General features: G+C 50.4%; 1 protein-coding gene across 3 annotated transcripts in view; it reads left to right on the forward strand.

Moving 5' to 3' along the window:
- The window catches only part of FBRS (fibrosin), a 115,429-nt gene that overhangs the window by 77,136 nt on the left and 21,466 nt on the right, over window positions 1-16,827 (forward strand). For all 3 annotated transcript variants that reach the window (XM_088462897.1, XM_088462896.1, XM_088462898.1), the window contains 5 exons: window positions 574-627; window positions 1,128-1,223; window positions 1,311-1,376; window positions 5,805-5,828; window positions 6,208-6,279. In XM_088462897.1, coding sequence (XP_088319023.1) covers window positions 574-627; window positions 1,128-1,223; window positions 1,311-1,376; window positions 5,805-5,828; window positions 6,208-6,279 — 312 coding nt within the window. The remainder of the gene's footprint in view (window positions 1-573; window positions 628-1,127; window positions 1,224-1,310; window positions 1,377-5,804; window positions 5,829-6,207; window positions 6,280-16,827) is intronic.

Below are 16,827 nucleotides of genomic sequence, written 5' to 3' on the forward strand. Positions count from 1 at the left end.
TCTTCCCACCCTCTCCCTCTGTAACCGCTCTCATCAGAGGCCTCCTCCCCCCTAATGTGTGTGTGTGTGTGATGCCATAGCCTGAGATGTCACTACTTGTCCTGTGCCCACACCTTCTCTATCCTCATGCCACCTGTGCTGTACCGGCTCTTCCCACCCTCTCCCTCTGTAACCGCTCTCATCAGAGGCCTCCTCCTCCCAATGTGTGTGTGTGACGCCATAGCCTGAGATGTAACTACTTGTCCTGTGCCCACACCTTCTCTATCCTCATGCCACCTGTGCTGTACCCGCTCTTCCCTCCCTCTCCCTCTGTAACCGCTCTCATCAGAGGCCTCCTCCTCCCAATGTGTGTGTGTGACGCCATAGCCTGAGATGTAACTACTTGTCCTGTGCCCACACCTTCTCTATCCTCATGCCACCTGTGCTGTACCGGCTCTTCCCTCCCTCTCCCTCTGTAACCGCTCTCATCAGATGCCTCCTCTGTCCATCTAATAGAGGTTTGTGCCCCTCAGTCCTACAGCTGGTGACTCTCTGCTCATCCATCTATCCGCATCTCTTTCCCTCTCTTTACAGTTGGAGAAATATCCGGGTAAAATAGAAAATTTGTACAGACAGAATCCGAGTACTGTAAGTATTGTGTCCCCCCCTGTATACCCCTCTCCTGTTATGTGTGAGGCTGTCACCACTTTCCATACATTGGGGCTGGTTAGGAGCAACTGGCCCTCTTGTGTCGCGGGGTACCCTCCCTCCGCCCCTCCCTTGTGTCGCGTAGTGCTCCCCCCTTGTGTCTTACTGCGTTCCCTCCACCCCCCCTTGTGTCTTACGACGTGCCCTACCCCCCCCTTGTGTCTTACGACGTGCCCTTCCCCCCTCTTCCCTTGTAACTTACGACGTGCCCTCCCCTCCCTTGTGTCTTACGATGTGCCCTCCCTCCGCCCCTCTCTTGTGTCTTACGACGTGCCCTTCCCCCCCTCCCTCCCTTGTATCCTACGAAGTGCCCTCCTTTTTTTGTGCTCCCAACTCAGAAGCGTCGCCCTCCCCAGAGCCTCTCCCATCTTTGCCCAGTCTCTTGTCCTCTTCTGCATCTCTTCAGCCTCCACTCACCGTGTTTTTTTTTCTCTCCTCAGTTTTACCCTCCTTATTCTCCACTTATTCCTGCACTACCCCCTGTTTTACCTCCGAGCGTCTCCTTTGGTTCTCTGCAGGGAGCGTTTCAGCCTAAGGTAAGTGCATTGTTTTGTTGCGATGGGACCTGACTACGGCTATCATGATTCTAAACTCCTAATTTGTTTTTTGGTTTCCTCTTCCAGAGCACAAGTTCTGAGCTGGCCTCACGATGCTCTGTGCCTCCACCGATTACCCACAAGGCTCCTCAGGTGAGTGACTTATGTGACACGAGATGGTCTGCGGTATACACTTTTTGCAAAGACTGGAGGTCAGTTTTGAGTGGGCTATCTTTCTGTTTGAAACCATGACCAATAAGGCGGGTGCCGGAAGGGATGGCATGGTGCACCAGTATGTTGTGGTAGCATATGGAGTCCATGATTCCTTTGATGTTTAAGAAGTCACCAACTTCACCATCTGTGAAACATCCCCAGACCATAATGGAACCTCCTCCATACTTTCCTGTGGACTGAATGCAAGCCGGAAGCATGTGCTCACCGGTCGCATGACGAGCAAATTTGCGCCTTTTGGCTTCAAACTTCGCTTTGTGTGTGTGATGCTATAGCCTGAGATGCAACTACTTGCTTCTTCCACTGACTAGTGGTCCAGCTCCTGAGCTTTGTGTGTGTGTGACGCCATAGCCTGAGATGTAACTACTTGCTTCTTCCACTGACTAGTGGTCCAGCTCCTGAGCTTTGTGTGTGTGACGCCATAGCCTGAGATTTAACTACTTGCTTCTTCCACTGACTAGTGGTCCAGCTCCTGAGCTTTGTCTGTATGTGTGACTCCATAGCCTGAGATGTAACTACTTGCTTCTTCCACTGACTAGTGGTCCAGCTCCTGAGCTTTGTGTGTGTGACGCCATAGCCTGAGATGTAACTACTTGCTTCTTCTACTGACTAGTGGTCCAGCTCCTGAGCTTTGTGTGTGTGTGACGCCATAGCCTGAGATGTAACTACTTGCTTCTTCTACTGACTAGTGGTCCAGCTCCTGAGCTTTATCTGTGTATGTGTGACGCCATAGCCTGAGATGTAACTACTTGCTTCTTCCACTGACTAGTGGTCCAGCTCCTGAGCTTTGTGTGTGTGTGACGCCATAGCCTGAGATGTAACTACTTGCTTCTTCTACTGACTAGTGGTCCAGCTCCTGAGCTTTATCTGTGTATGTGTGACGCCATAGCCTGAGATGTAACTACTTGCTTCTTCCACTGACTAGTGGTCCAGCTCCTGAGCTTTGTCTGTGTGTTTGTGACGCCATAGCCTGAGATGTAACTACTTGCTTCTTCCACTGACTAGTGGTCCAGCTCCTGAGCTTTGTCTGTGTATGTGTGACGCCATAGCCTGAGATGTAACTACTTGCTTCTTCCACTGACTAGTGGTCCAGCTCCTGAGCTTTGTCTGTATGTGTGACTCCATAGCCTGAGATGTAACTACTTGCTTCTTCCACTGACTAGTGGTCCAGCTCCTGAGCTTTGTCTGTGTGACTCCATAGCCTGAGATGTAACTACTTGCTTCTTCTACTGACTAGTGGTCCAGCTCTTGAGCTTTTTTTTTTTTTGTCCACAATAGCCTCCACTTTCTATTTGTGGAGCTAAGCAATGGTTTTTCGGAGGCAACACATCCCTACAAGGCGGCGTTTGACTGTTGCGATTGACGTGCGTTTCTTCCTCGTTTCCATCAGAGCAGCGTTTGGAATCTGTCCTCCTGGTTAGTGGCCACTCGTTGTCCAGGTCGTGGGCGATCGCCTACACTTTTTACGGTTTATCTCTAAAGTAGGCACCTACAGGTGAGCAATTTCATGCAAACTATGCCCCACATTACTCAAAGCGACTATGGCAGATCGCTTTCTGATTGAGAACGCCTTCATTTATGAGACCACTTTACACGTTTTCACAAGTGTTCACAGTATTACAGTACAAAGTGAACACTGGATTTCTTCGGTTTCAAAATCGCATTGGGCATGTATCTGGTATCCCTACGAGCACCTCCTGACCTTGCCGGAGCAATTTGTTTATTTCTTCTTCAGGGGCCATAGGGCTCCACAGGGGAGACAATGGGGTGTAGGTGGGAGCTGGAGGACCGGACACCAACAGCAAAGCTTTTTCCTGTCCCAGGATGTTTCGGTACTTCCCCCATACCTCGCTCAAAGCCTGAGAGCAACTTTGTTTCGTTGGTGTCCGGCAGGAGCTGGATCACTGTTAAAACAGTGGGACTGCTATTACGCAGCCCAAGCTTTATTTTTCTGATTTACCTTTTATTTTATTACAGTGCAGCAGCGCGAGACAGTCCTCTGCTCCATCCGCCCTCTGCGGCGCAGTGACACCAGCCATCGGCTAGGTACTCCTTGTGGGGCTCTGAGGGGGACCTAGCTAGCAGGGCTCCCCGGACCCCAGACTGCAGCCGGGACTCAAGGGGACAGGTAAGGCTAATCCCCGCTTGCAGGGAACCGTGTCTACGCGCAGTCTTTTCTCCGGACACAGACCGCTGATGTGGACACCGGTTCGTCCAGGACTCCACTAGACCATCAGGGCATTACAAGCACTGGCGCAGGGCACTTTCCCTGCTGCTCTTTCCCGGCTCAGGGCGCCATTACACTGCGGTCTTGCTGCTCCTCCCTCACCCTCTGCACTCTCAGAGACGCGCAGCAGCCATTTTCTGCATTCAGGTCTATGGGAAAGCTGGGTCCAGTCCCTCTGTATACCTCTCCCAAGGGCCAGGTTACATAGCGCTATATCCTACCAGCTACTGCAGTCTGTGTAGTTGGATTTAGTCCTGTTGGTGGCTCTGGCTTGGCCCAGACACCATTGGTACTCCGATCTTCAAAGGCTCTCCATAGACATTCCTCTTCAACTTCCTCTACGACCAGAACTGTTGTGTCAGGGTCCACGTCTACATCCGGGCCTGGCCCATCTGTCTTTAATGGCTTGGCTCTTGAGACATCCCTCCTAAGGTCTAAGGGGTTTTCGAGCTCTGTGGTCCAGATCATGATCAGAGCACGTAAACCGGCGTCTGACAGGATTTATCACCAGATTTGGCATACATGTTCCAGTGATTTGCCCCTAGAAACTATGACCCTCAAGTTTTTAAGGTTTCTAGAATCCGTGCCTTTCTTCAGACTGGATTGGATCACGGACGCGCCTAGCCTCTCTGCAAGTGCACGTGTCTGCTTTGTCCATCTGGTTCCAGCGCAGAATTGCACCTCTACGGATGTTCACACCTTCCTGCAAGGTGTTCTACGTATACAACCTCCCTTTGTCCCTCCTGTGGCGCCATGGGATTTGTCATTGGTGCTCCACATTCTTCAGGAACCTCCTTTCGAACCCCTGGAATCATTGGATGTCAAGTGGCTCACTGCGAAGACTCTGTCTCTTCTGGCTATAGCATCTGCCCATAGGGTATAGGATTTAGGGGTGCTTTCATGTTGCTCCCCCTTTTTGATCTTTCATCAGGACAGGGCTGTTCTTAGAACGCATCCAGGCTTCTTTCTGGTTTCCACCTTAATAAGGAAATTGTGGTTCCGGCCTCTCAATCGCCAGACCTCTCGTCAGGTGGGGCCTCTTTTGATGTGGTCCGTGCTCTGAAGATCTACATGGACCGTACTACTTCCATCAGGAAATCGGACTTCCTCTTTCTCCTATATGGATTCCATAAGAAGGGATGGCCAGCTAACAAACACACTCTGGCCGGATGGCTTCGTCTGACTATCTCACAGGCTTACACGTAGATGGCCTTCCTGTGCCGGCTACAGTATCTGCTCCTACTCGCTCTGTGGGTCCCAACGTGGTCACTCTGCTGAACAAGGCGGCTCCGTGGTCTTCTGTCCACACCTTTCTTAGGTTATTTGCCTTTGATACAAAAGACTTGAGGCTGTAATTGCTGCCAAAGGTGTATTGAGCAAAGGCTGTGATACTTATGTACATGTCATTTTTGAGTGTGTTTTCTTTTCGAATTAAATTTGCAAAAATAACTAAAAAAAAAACTTTTTACACGTTGTCATTATGGGGTATTGTGTGTAGGATTTTCAGGACAAAAATGAATTTATTCCATTTTGTAATAAGGCTGTAACATAACAAAATGTGGAAAAAGTGAAGCGTTGTGAATACTTTCCGGGTGCACGGTATATTGAAATGAATGAGCTTTTAGTGTGTGTGTGTGTGTGTGTGTGTGTGTGTGTGTATATAATATATATATATATATATATATATATATCTATCTATCTGCACCATGCACGACCTACTTCCATGTCAGTGGCCATATTGTGCGCCTGTCCGTACTATTGCTTGTGATCAGTCCCTACAGTAACATTATAGTTATCACAACACATTGGGGGGTTGTTTATAGGCTGTGGGGATAATTTTCCTGCAGTAAAAGACATGAAGCCCTTGGTTATTAGCGCTGCTCAGTGACTGTCGGCTATTACATGCGAGCTGATGGGCGGCACTCACAACATGGCGTCCGCTAGATGTGAGCTCACAACATGGTGGCCTCCTATGGTTTCCTCCATCTTTGCGTTGCTTCCACGAGTTGCAGTGGGACGTTACCCCAGTATTTCCCGGGATCGCTGCCCCCATGTATGTTACATTGCACCCCAGTAGATATATCCTGTATGGGCCTTTACATTGTCATTTCTCTCTTTTCCAGATGACCGAACAGTTTAAGCCAAGGGTAAGTCTCTGTGTGTTCGTCCACGAAGGGCGCAGTCGCGTACAGGCAGCCGGTCTTTTATCCCCCACGCTGGAAAGCCTTACATATTACATGGCCGCCATCTTTGTATAATGTACAGTGTTTTCTGCCACCCTAATTATTCAGACTCTGTTACTGACCCCTAAGTACATACAGTATCACACTGTAACACGCGTGCTTGTATGTATAAAGGCGGATGGTGCTGACTCCATTGCTCATCTCTCAGTATTTGGGTCACACAGGATTCCCGGAAAGCAATAAGGGACCCATTCATTGCTCTATACAAAGTATCTTATGCTGTGTGTGATTATAGCACCAATAACTTGTATGGCTCGTGTGTAATAATGTCTTTGTGTCACAGAGGTCCGGGCGCTGGTGTGCCATGCATGTTCGTGTGGCGTATATGATCCTGCGGCATCAGGAGAGAATGAAGGTACGGTGCCATCTTCCCTATTGGGTTAGGGGAGACGTGAAGCGTGGACCTAGCAGTTATTACATGGTGTCACATGTCATAGTGTCTTATGCCATGGGGAATGACTTACCGCTCTCATACCTGTACTTGGCTGTATTCCCGGCCCGTCCTCTCCCTGGAGACCCATCTACGCAAAGGCTGACCTGAGTGGACAGTTGGTCACGTCATCTTCGTCTCTCTAGGAGGAGGTGTCTGAAACAAAGACGGCAGTAGTCTGTGGCTGGTGTCTGACGCCAAGTAGTGGCTGGTGTAATGTGTCCCTGTGTAGTTTTTCCAATTTAATAATCTGAAACCTGATGCAATGGGCTGACGTGATCGAGGGCCTGGGCTCCCCCCTGCCATGGACTTACGTTATGGAGGGTCTGGTTTTCCCTCCTGCCGTGGACTGACGTTATGGAGGGTGTGGACTGACGTTATGGAGGGTCTGGTTTTCCCTCCTGCCGTGGACTGACGTTATGGAGGGTCTGGACTGACGTTATGGAGGGTCTGGTTTCCCCCCTGCCGTGAGCTGACGTTACAGAGAGCCTGGTTTCCCCCCTGCATTGACCTAACATTGGCAAGGGCCTGGTTTCTCTGCTCCCATGGGCTGATGCTAGCAGGGGTGGGGAGAGCCTAGGTTGGTGTCTCCTGTCCTGAGTCCTGCTACCTGGAGCCAGTCAGAGGCAAACCCAGCCCTCCTGCCTCTCACCAGATAACGATCACTGACAGACAGAAATGTGTGTGACCCCTAGGATCAGTGATTGCTGTCACCCCCTTTAGCATAAATAATGGGATTTTGGTACCTACCGGTAAATCCTTTTCTCTGATTCTCTGATTCCACAGGGGACACTGGAGGTGCTTACGCTGGGTATAGAGGCGTGGATAACTGGAGCCGGCACTTTAAATAATTTAGAAGTGTGATACTCCTCCCCCTCTATTCCCCACCAGCCCTCAGTTTAGAAAATGAAGACCGAGAGGAGATGGAGAACAAGCGGAGTGAAAGGGAGAGAGGAACACACAATAATCAAAACATACAACATACGGAACAAACCGAACAGGCAGGCTAAGAGCGCTGAGGTGGGCGCCCAGTGTCCCCTGTGGAATCAGAGAAAAGGATTTACCGGTAAGTACCAAAATCCCATTTTCTCTTTCATCCACTAGGGGACACTGGAGGTGCTTACGCTGGGGACGTCCCAAAGTTTTCCCCACGGGCGGGAGCGCTCTGCAGCACCTGTAGAACTAGGCGGCCAAAATGGGATGCCGAAATAGCCAACGTATCAAATTTGTAAAACTTGACAAACTTGTGAACTGAAGACCAAGTGGCCGCACGGCACAATTGTGACGTAGAGGCTCCCCTACCGGCCGCCCATGACGCACCCACAGAACGTGTGGAATGAGCCGAAATGGACGAAGGAGGCCGGCGGTCAGCACTAACATAAGCCTGCTGAATAGTCAACCGGATCCAACGTGCCAAAGTCTGCTTAGACGCTGGCCAACCCCTCCGAACCGCATCATAGAGGACAGAAACCGACTCAGACTTACGGAGGGTAGTAGTCCTGTCAACATAGATGTGGAGAGCTCTAACCACATCCGAGGTAGAAGAACCACCAGAGTCCTCCACCAAAGACGGTACCACAATAGGCTGAATAATATGAAAAACTGACAGTACCTTGGGAAACCGTCCGGAGTTCCTCCCTATCAGCATGAAACACAAGGTAAGGTGGCTTATAGGACAGAGCACTCAATTCTGAAACTCTACGAGCCAATGCTAGAGCCAGGAGGAGGACCGTCTTCCAAGACCAGTACCTAATATGAACCTCTTCCAAAGGTTCAAACATGGACGACTGAAGAAACAGAAACACCAAATTCAAGTCCCCAGGGCGCTATCGGAGGTACAAAAGGAGGTTGCACACGCAGGACCCCCTGAAGAAACGTCTGCACCTCAGGAATGAGGGCCAATCTCCGTTGAAAGAAAATGGAAAGGGCAGAACCTGCACCTTTAAAGTTCCAAGACGAAGGCCAGAATCCAAACCAGTCTGAAGAAAAAAAAAAAACAGAAACCGGGACAACCGAAAAGTCCTAGAGGGAAGATCCCGACTGGAACACCATGAGACATAAGAACGCCAGATGCGATGATAATGCGCAGCCGAAATGGTTTCCTGGCGCGTAGCATGGTGGGAATAACAGAGTCTGGGATTCCTCTGCGTCTTAGGATATCGGGTTCAAGAGCCACCCCGTTAAACGCAGTTGCGCTAGGTTGGAGTGTATGAAAAGACCCTGCTGTATCAGATCCGGGCGCAGAGGAAAGGGCCATGAATCGTCTGCCAATAGTGACCGAAGGTCCGAGAACCAACTTCTCCGAGGCCAGTTCGGAGCCACGAGAATGACAGACTGACTCGTGTTTTAGCCTTTTTAGCAGTCGAGGAAGAAGTGGAATCGGAGGAAAAAAAGGTAAACGAAGTCGTAGATCCACGGAACTGTCAGAGCATCTACTGCCTCTGCCTGCGGATCTCGAGTTCTTGACACGTATACCGGGAGCTGACTATTCAATCGTGATGCCATGAGGTCCACCTGAGGACATCCCCATCGACATATCAGCGCGTTGAATACGTCTGGATGAAGCTTCCATTCCCCGGGATGGATATCCTGGCGGCTTAGGTAATCCGCTTCCCAGTTGTCCACACCAGGGATGAATACCGCCGAAAGGATTACTGACTGGCTCTCGGCCCACCGGAGGATCTAAGTTACTTCTCGCATGGCCATGCGACTCCGAGTCCCTCCTTGGCGGTTGATGTACGCGACGGCCATCGCGTTGTCGGACTGAACTCTTACCAGACGAGTCCTTAGAAACTCTGTTGCTTCTATCAGAGCAATGTAATCGCTCTGAGTTCCAACACATTTATTGGCCACTTTTATTCTAGAGGGGACCATCGACCCTGAGGACTATTGCTCCCCATCCTCTAAGGCTGCCATCCGTTGTTACGATGATCCAGTCCCACACTCCGAATCTTCGGCCCACTAAAAGATTGTTGGATTGTGTCCAGAGAAGGACCACTCTGGTAACTGGGCTCAGATGGAACTGTCGATGTAGAAGCAGATGAGATGATAGTAGGTCCAGCTGAAACACCCTTGAGTGGAACAGCCCGTTCTGTAGTGCCTCGAAAGCAGCTACCATCTTCCCCAGGAGACGCAGACAAAGAAGTATAGACCTTCTTTGGTCTGAGTACCAGCCAAACTAACAACCGGATATCCCGGGCTGTGTCTATTGGAAGAAAGATCCTCTGTGATGCCGCAGGAGCTTCTGGGAGGGATTGAGATTTGATCTCTTGAAGTTGATTATCCAACCGTGTTGGATTAGAGTCTGATATGTCAGTAAGGCATGACTTGTTAGAAGAGATACCGACTGCGCCTTGAGTAACAGGTCGTCCAAATAAGGGACACTGTTCACTCCCTATGACCGAAGGCGAGCAATCATGACTGACATGAGTTTATTGAAGATACGGGGAGAAGATGATAACCCGAACGGCAATGCCCGAAACTGATAATGATCTTTCAATATGGCGAAACGCAGAAAAGGCTTGGTGTGGTTCCCAGATGGGAACGCGGAGATAGGCATCCTTGATATCCATGGATAATAGGAACTCTCCTGGTTCCAAGCTCGCAATAACGGACAGCCGAGACTCCATTTTGAACTGATACATCTTCAGATACCGGTTCAATGACTTGAGGTTCAAGATGGGCCTCACCGATCCATCCTGTTTGGGTACTACAAATAGATTTGAGCAAAACCCCATACCTCGTTGATGTTCTGGAACCGGAACTAGCACAGATGATATTACAAGAGCCCGGATAGCCTCCTGTAGAACCATGGCCTTGTCTGCAGGTATTGGCAGACTTGTAGTAAAGAACCGAGGTGGAGGGGGGACCTAGAAGTCTAAAAGGTACCCCAGGGAAATTAGTCTGCGGATCCACGGTTCTGGAGAGGTCTGGTTCCAAACCTGTTGAAATCCTTGCAGGCGGGCTCCCACTGTAGGTGGTCCCAGGTGGGACTGAACACCGTCATGCCACCTATTTCTCAGTTGGTCTAGGCTCCTTTCTACGTGCAACCGTGTGTGGGCGACCTCTACCTCTGCCGCCTCTTGCTTGTGAGGGAGCACCACTGGCTCTACCATGAAAGGAATTTGGCGCACGAAAGGAATGAAACGAAGGACCAGCGTAAGCTCTTCTGGGAGCCGGTGCAGTTAATGGGAGAAAGGAAGACTTACCTCCCCGTGGCCTGGAATATTCATTTGTCTAATTCCGGGCCAAGCAGCATGTCGCCATTGAATGGTAAACCCTCCACTGCACGCTTGGATTCTGCGTCCGCATGCCAGGCGCGTAACCAGAGGGCTCTGCGGCCCGAAATACCAGAAGCAGATATGCGAGCACTAAGCTGACTGATATCTTTTGACGCTTCTCCCAGGTAAACTGCAGACTCGCGGATGTGTTCCCCAAGCAGTAACAAGGGTGGGCCTAAGTTAGGCACCCGCTGCGGTATAAAAAGATCTTAGCGTTGTCTCAAATTGACGATCCGAAGGATCCTTTAGTACTGTAGCTCCCAGTACTGAGAGCTTAGAGAGACGGGAGACAGACGCATCTACTGGAAGGGGTGTTTCCCAGTTTTCCCTCATGGATGATGGAAAAGGGCAGCTAGACTGAAATCGGCGTGGAAATTGGAACCGTTTATCCGGTTGTTTCCAGGCCACTGAGAGCTGCTGTTGAAGATGCAGTGAGAACGGAAAAAAACGCAGATCTTTCACTAAATAACTCACACTCCTGGGATGCAGGAATTACATCCTCAGGTAAGTTAAGGATTTCTCTGACCGCCAAAATTAGAGATTCCACCCCGGGAGTGGTGGACTCTAACTCTAGAGGGGTATCGTTCTGTAACACTTCCTCCAATTCCCCTTCGTCAGTCCTTGTAAGGAAGTGGAGGGTGCGGACACAGCTGTACCCATTACCTGTACCAGGGTGTCTAGAGACTTGGTTAGCCCAGCAGGGAGGCTGAGACTTCCGTGCCTCATCTAACTCAGACGTTAAATCCGTCATTACTCCTACCATGTCAGCGGCCCATGTAGGCGCAGGTGAGGCAGTAATAGCCATAGGTGGATCAATTGCTATACAAGCATCACATAACGTGGGCCCAGTGGCATGCGGCTTAGATAGTTTGTTGTTACACCTAGAACAGAAACACCCTTTTGAGACGCCTTTGTTCTGTTAGACATGGATACACACAGTCACCACACACAGAGGGACAGAGTATATACAGAAGGCTGGCTTGGGACACAGAGGGACAGAGTATATACAGAAGGCTGGCTTGGGACACAGAGGGACAGAGTATATACAGAAGGCTGGCTTGGGACACAGAGGGACAGAGTATATACAGAAGGCTGGCTTGGGACACAGAGGGACAGAGTATATACAGAAGGCTGGCTTGGGACACAGAGGGACAGAGTATATACAGAAGGCTGGCTTGGGACACAGAGGGACAGAGTATATACAGAAGGCTGGCTTGGGACACAGAGGGACAGAGTATATACAGAAGGCTGGCTTGGGACACAGAGGAGGAGATATACCCCGCTCCCTTCCCACAGATCGGATTCCCTGCACCCCCAGTGTATTAGGCTCAGCCTCTGTACCAGAGCCTTCTATGCTTATCTGGGATGGGGAGCCAGAGAATCCAGCCTCTGTATGTCTGCAGCACTCTGCCTGTGTAAAGGAGAGATGCAGGCATTAAACAGTTAAAAAACGGCAGCCACGCTGTTATCTACAGCTGCTTGCCGCGTATAGAGGAGAGAGAGGGAATAGCGCCTGCGCTGCTTAGGCTCCGCCCCCTTCTACATGCCCTAAGGGCTCCGATTATGGCAGCTATGTGGTCATTACCTCCCCCTCCGCGTGTATCAGCGGGGAGAGGGGAGAAGGAGGGAGCCGGGTGCACTGAGTACACACAGCCTCCCTGACACAGCGGGACGGGAGCCACGTGGGCAGGAGCCGTGGGATGCGCAGCATGTTACTTACTGCGTGTCCCCGGAGGTCTCTCTCAGCAGGTCAGCACAGTCTTCTCTTCTCTGTGTGAATACTCTGCTGTGGCGATAAGGAGCTGTCAGGAGCTCTCGTAATGAGCCCTGCGCACTCCTTCCTGGTGTTTGCTAAAACCCCAGGGGCCAGGTACTCGGACCCCACCTTTTAGATAGGGGGTGAAGGGTACCTATAGGAGTGTAAAAGATGCTTTGAAATAAAAAAATCAAATAAATTTATTTGCTGGAGAACAGCATAATGTGACCAGCTCCTAGAGGGACATTTTCTACACTGAGGGCTGATGGGGCACAGAGGGGGAGGAGCTTCACACTTCTAAATTATTTAAAGTGCCAGCTCCAGTTATCCACGCCTCTATACCCCAGCGTAAGCACCTCCAGTGTCCCCTAGTGGATGAAAGAGAAAACTTAATTCATGGATGTTGGTGACTTTCTGATACCAGTTTCTTTCTGCCTATTACCCATCACCACCATGAGAGCGACAACAGTTATAGCTCTCGCACGGTACCCCGGTTCCGTTAATAGTCCCCCGAATCGCTCAGGAGTGACACAACATCAAAGATACAGGCAATACCGTTATTTTACACAGCAAACATTATAGTCATGTAAAAACGGTAACTACAAGCTACATACAATATCTACAGGATCGTCAGTAAAATATAAACCACACTACAAAGTCTCTAAACCTGTTATCCCTTCAGTATTAGAAATGGAAAGTTACTCAGTCACACTTACCCCTTACTTGGACTGCAGGGAGGCTGCAGGGCAGGGTTACGCTGAGCGACATCACGCTCCTCCCTATCCCGGCCACGGCCCCGTGACTTACCATTTCACGCGGGGATGAAAGTCGCCTGCTCCAGCAGACACACACAAACTGTGAGCCTGGGACATCTCCTTTTTTGGCTGCGTATATTGCACTGGGCCTCTGTGGAGGAAGAGCCACTGGTGGGTAGGCTGGCAGGCTCTCCCGACACCTGGCCCAGCTCCACATACGTCCTGCCACTCAGGCTAGGAATTGCCACACACTCCAACCGGAGGACCTGCCTAAATAGCACTGGGTTTCTCATTTTAAAACCTCTCACTTTCTACTTCAGGGTCCATAGGGGGTCACAGGGTTGACCTTGGGGTATAGGTTGGGAACTAAATCCGGGCACCACGCAGTTAAAGCTTTCAGCTCCCAGGATGCACTGGGTCCACTTTCCCTATAACCCCGCCCACAAGCCAGAGGCACCTCAGTTTGAGTAGGTGCCCGGCCGGAGTCGGGTCACCGTTCTCGCAGGGGGGCTGATTAGCAGCCCCTAAGATACTTTTATTTTATGAGTTAAAGGTTTTTTATATTACTTTTAGACTCTTCAGAGCGGCAGCGTCGGACTGTCCATAGGACGTCCAAGCTGCCGCTCCTCCATCCCATCGGCGCTGAGACGCCAGTACAGATCTGGGGATCTCGGCTGGACCCCAGAGTCTGTACTAGCCGGACTCTGCGGGCGCCCAGGACTGTTGCTGGATCCACGGGGAGCAGGTAAGGTTGCGGATCACCGCAAGCGGTGATCCACGCATTTAAAATGCAGTCCTGTGCCTCCGGTCTCTGGGGACAGACCGGAAGTGCTGGCAGTGGCGGCGGCCCCCCCATACCCTGCTTGTCCATTAGATCACCAGGGACTTAATATTTGGCAGTGGGAGCCGGCGTCCCGGGGGTTAATGGCCGGCCAGGGGAAGCAGGCTTCCCTGTTATAGCGGCTCCTCCCCTCAGCTCAGCGCGCCTTTCCAGCCTATAGTCTGGCGTCTCTGAGCTGCTTCCTCCGCGGGCCGCGCTTCTTCTGAGGTCTCCAGGCGGCCATTTTCCTCTCCTAGGACAGCAGCTGGTCCAGTCCCCCTGCGTACCTCACCATCAGGTCAGTGTACACAGCGCTGTAGCCTTCCCAGACACTGAATCTGGGCAGTTGAATGCAGTGTAATAGTGCAGTATATTATATGTCATGTTTATGTATATATGTGTATATCTGCATTGTATGTGACTTATGCTAGTGCTGACTGTCTGTACTTTATTCTCTCACCTGTCAGTGTATATCTATCCCTTTTCTATACAATGTGCCCTAATACAGGTGTACCTAGGGTGGTACTTAGACCTCACATATATATACTGTACTTGTTAATATTTGTGAGGTTTGTCACATACTGGTGCGTGCTGCACGTTGCCATATTTTGAGTGGAACTGTGTGTTGCATACGCTGAAAATGGGTCCCTGCAGCTAATTTTAGCATCAGTCAGGACCAGTATAGCGCTGCTTGATCGCAATGCTTGGTCAGATAGATCTGACCAGGAGATAGACCGTTATACTGCACCCATTTTTGCTATCCTGCAAGCCATGTGCTGCAGGTGTTAGTGCGGAGGATTTAACTCATAAAGGGTTCTGTGTGTGGCGTCATCGGGTGCCGGCCCCTTTACACGACCCCCTTGGGCGGTTTGTTTTCTCGGGATCCTCTCATTTGCGGATCGCCGGGCGGGCCCCGTTGTTGTACCTCACCTGGGGGTTACTTCACCATACTACCCTTTTCATCTCAGGGTATCTCGCAGTTCCTTGCACTCTTCCCCTGTGACACAGACTACCGCTCCCTGCAGGGGTTTTTTCGCAGTATATGAATTCCCCTTGGTACCACAATAGTCTGTCATTCCCCTTGCAGGGATTACCACAACAGCCACCCTGGTGGATGTCGTTTTCTACCAAATACAAAATGGCGTGGTATACGCCCTGTGGTTACTTCCCCGTTGGCTCTGCCGTGAAAGGGATTCTGTTTTGGGCTCTTTCCCTCTCACATAGGGGGAGCCGATTTTAAGTATTATTATTATCCCTGCTTTGGGGCTGGTAGCCAGGTTCATTCTGGATATAGAGAATGTCGATCCTGCACCTGTATCACACATTCCCCATTTCTGTCCAGCGGGTGGATCTCATGGCAGGAGTCTGGCTTACGAGGTCATCACAAGTAATAGAAATCACCTCCTGGGGTGGATTTGCAATTTAATTGTCTGTTACAGGCATTACTACGCCTCCCATTCCGGCCTGGACGGATTTTACGTATCCGTAGGTGGTAACTTTGCCTGAAATCAGTATACTCGCTTTCAGGGCCTGTTGCCTGTCCTACCATGGCCATCGCATGGTTGGTTAATACTGTTGCATACTGGGCTGATGCATTTGTAAAGTTTTTCCCCTCCAATACGTCTGGGGTTCAAATGTCTTTTGCCGCTCACATAAACTATGCAGTTGTTATAGGTGGGAATACCTACATTGGATGCCAGTCTTCTAACTTTCAGGGTTTCAGCTGCTACACCATCTATGGGGAAAATCTTATTTGGTCCTGACCTTGACAAAATTGTTGCATCATTGGCAGTATCACTAATGGCAAGATACCGTCTTTACCTACTCCCACTACAATCGGACTAAATTTGTTAAGTCTTTGGGTCCTCAGGGTCAGCTTAAAAGCCTGTTTTTTCCTAGGCTGTCAGCCTCCACGGGGGCCACCATATCGAGCAGTCCTGGACTTCCAGACGACCCTGCTTCTGAGCCTAAGGAAAAACCTTCAGCCTGACAGGACAGGTCTACATGTGGGGGATTCCAGAGGTGAGATACTGACTTTCTCAGTTCACCCAGTGCTGGTGTCAAGTCACCACGGATGCTTGGGTAGGAGTTGTAACCTCTCACGGGTACGGCCTCTCATTGCTAAGGCGGCCTCCCCACAGATGTTGTTGCACGGGCCCTTATTCAGACCCGATCAGGGCCTTACAAATTCAGAAAGCTATACAGTCTTTGCGGTAAGCAGAGCTAATTCGGCCAGCCTCACTATCTCAGCGAGGGACTGATTGTTCTACTTTCTTTCTGGGGCAGTGGCCGACTGGTCCTCATTTGCCTATACTCTGTCTCAAATCCCTGAATCAGATTCCAAGGGTGCCTGGACTCAGGAGGAGTCCACCATGCTCCATCATCCGATGTTTGGAGCCTGGGGACGTTATGGTATCTCTGAATTTTCAGGACACGTACCTATGGGTACATATAGAGCCCTCTCATCAGCATGGGCTCAGGTTTGCTGTGCCACTGCAACACTTGCAATTTTCGGACTCTGCCTTTTGGGACTGTCCTCAGCCCCACCAGGATTTACCAGCTTTATGGATTTCTGACCGTTCACCTGTTCAGTGTATCCGACTACTCCAGTATCTGGGCGGCCTCCTTCTTTTAGCAGGATCACTAAGGTATTTTACCCCCAGGTCAGGATAACCGTGGCTTCTTCTCGGCACAGATGATTAATCAACGGGGAAACAGCCCTCCCTGCATCCTTCACAGGGTATTCTTCATCTGGGAGCACTGCTGGATTCTCAGAATCTGAGAATTTTTCTGGCGTAAGACAAGATCTCCACTCTTCAACTAGGAGTGGGCGGATGTCTACGCAGTCGACATATGTCATTA

The sequence above is a fragment of the Taudactylus pleione genome, unplaced genomic scaffold (assembly GCF_031769625.1).
Source record: "Taudactylus pleione unplaced genomic scaffold, aTauple2 ptg001287l, whole genome shotgun sequence".
NCBI classification, from domain to species: domain Eukaryota; kingdom Metazoa; phylum Chordata; class Amphibia; order Anura; family Myobatrachidae; genus Taudactylus; species Taudactylus pleione.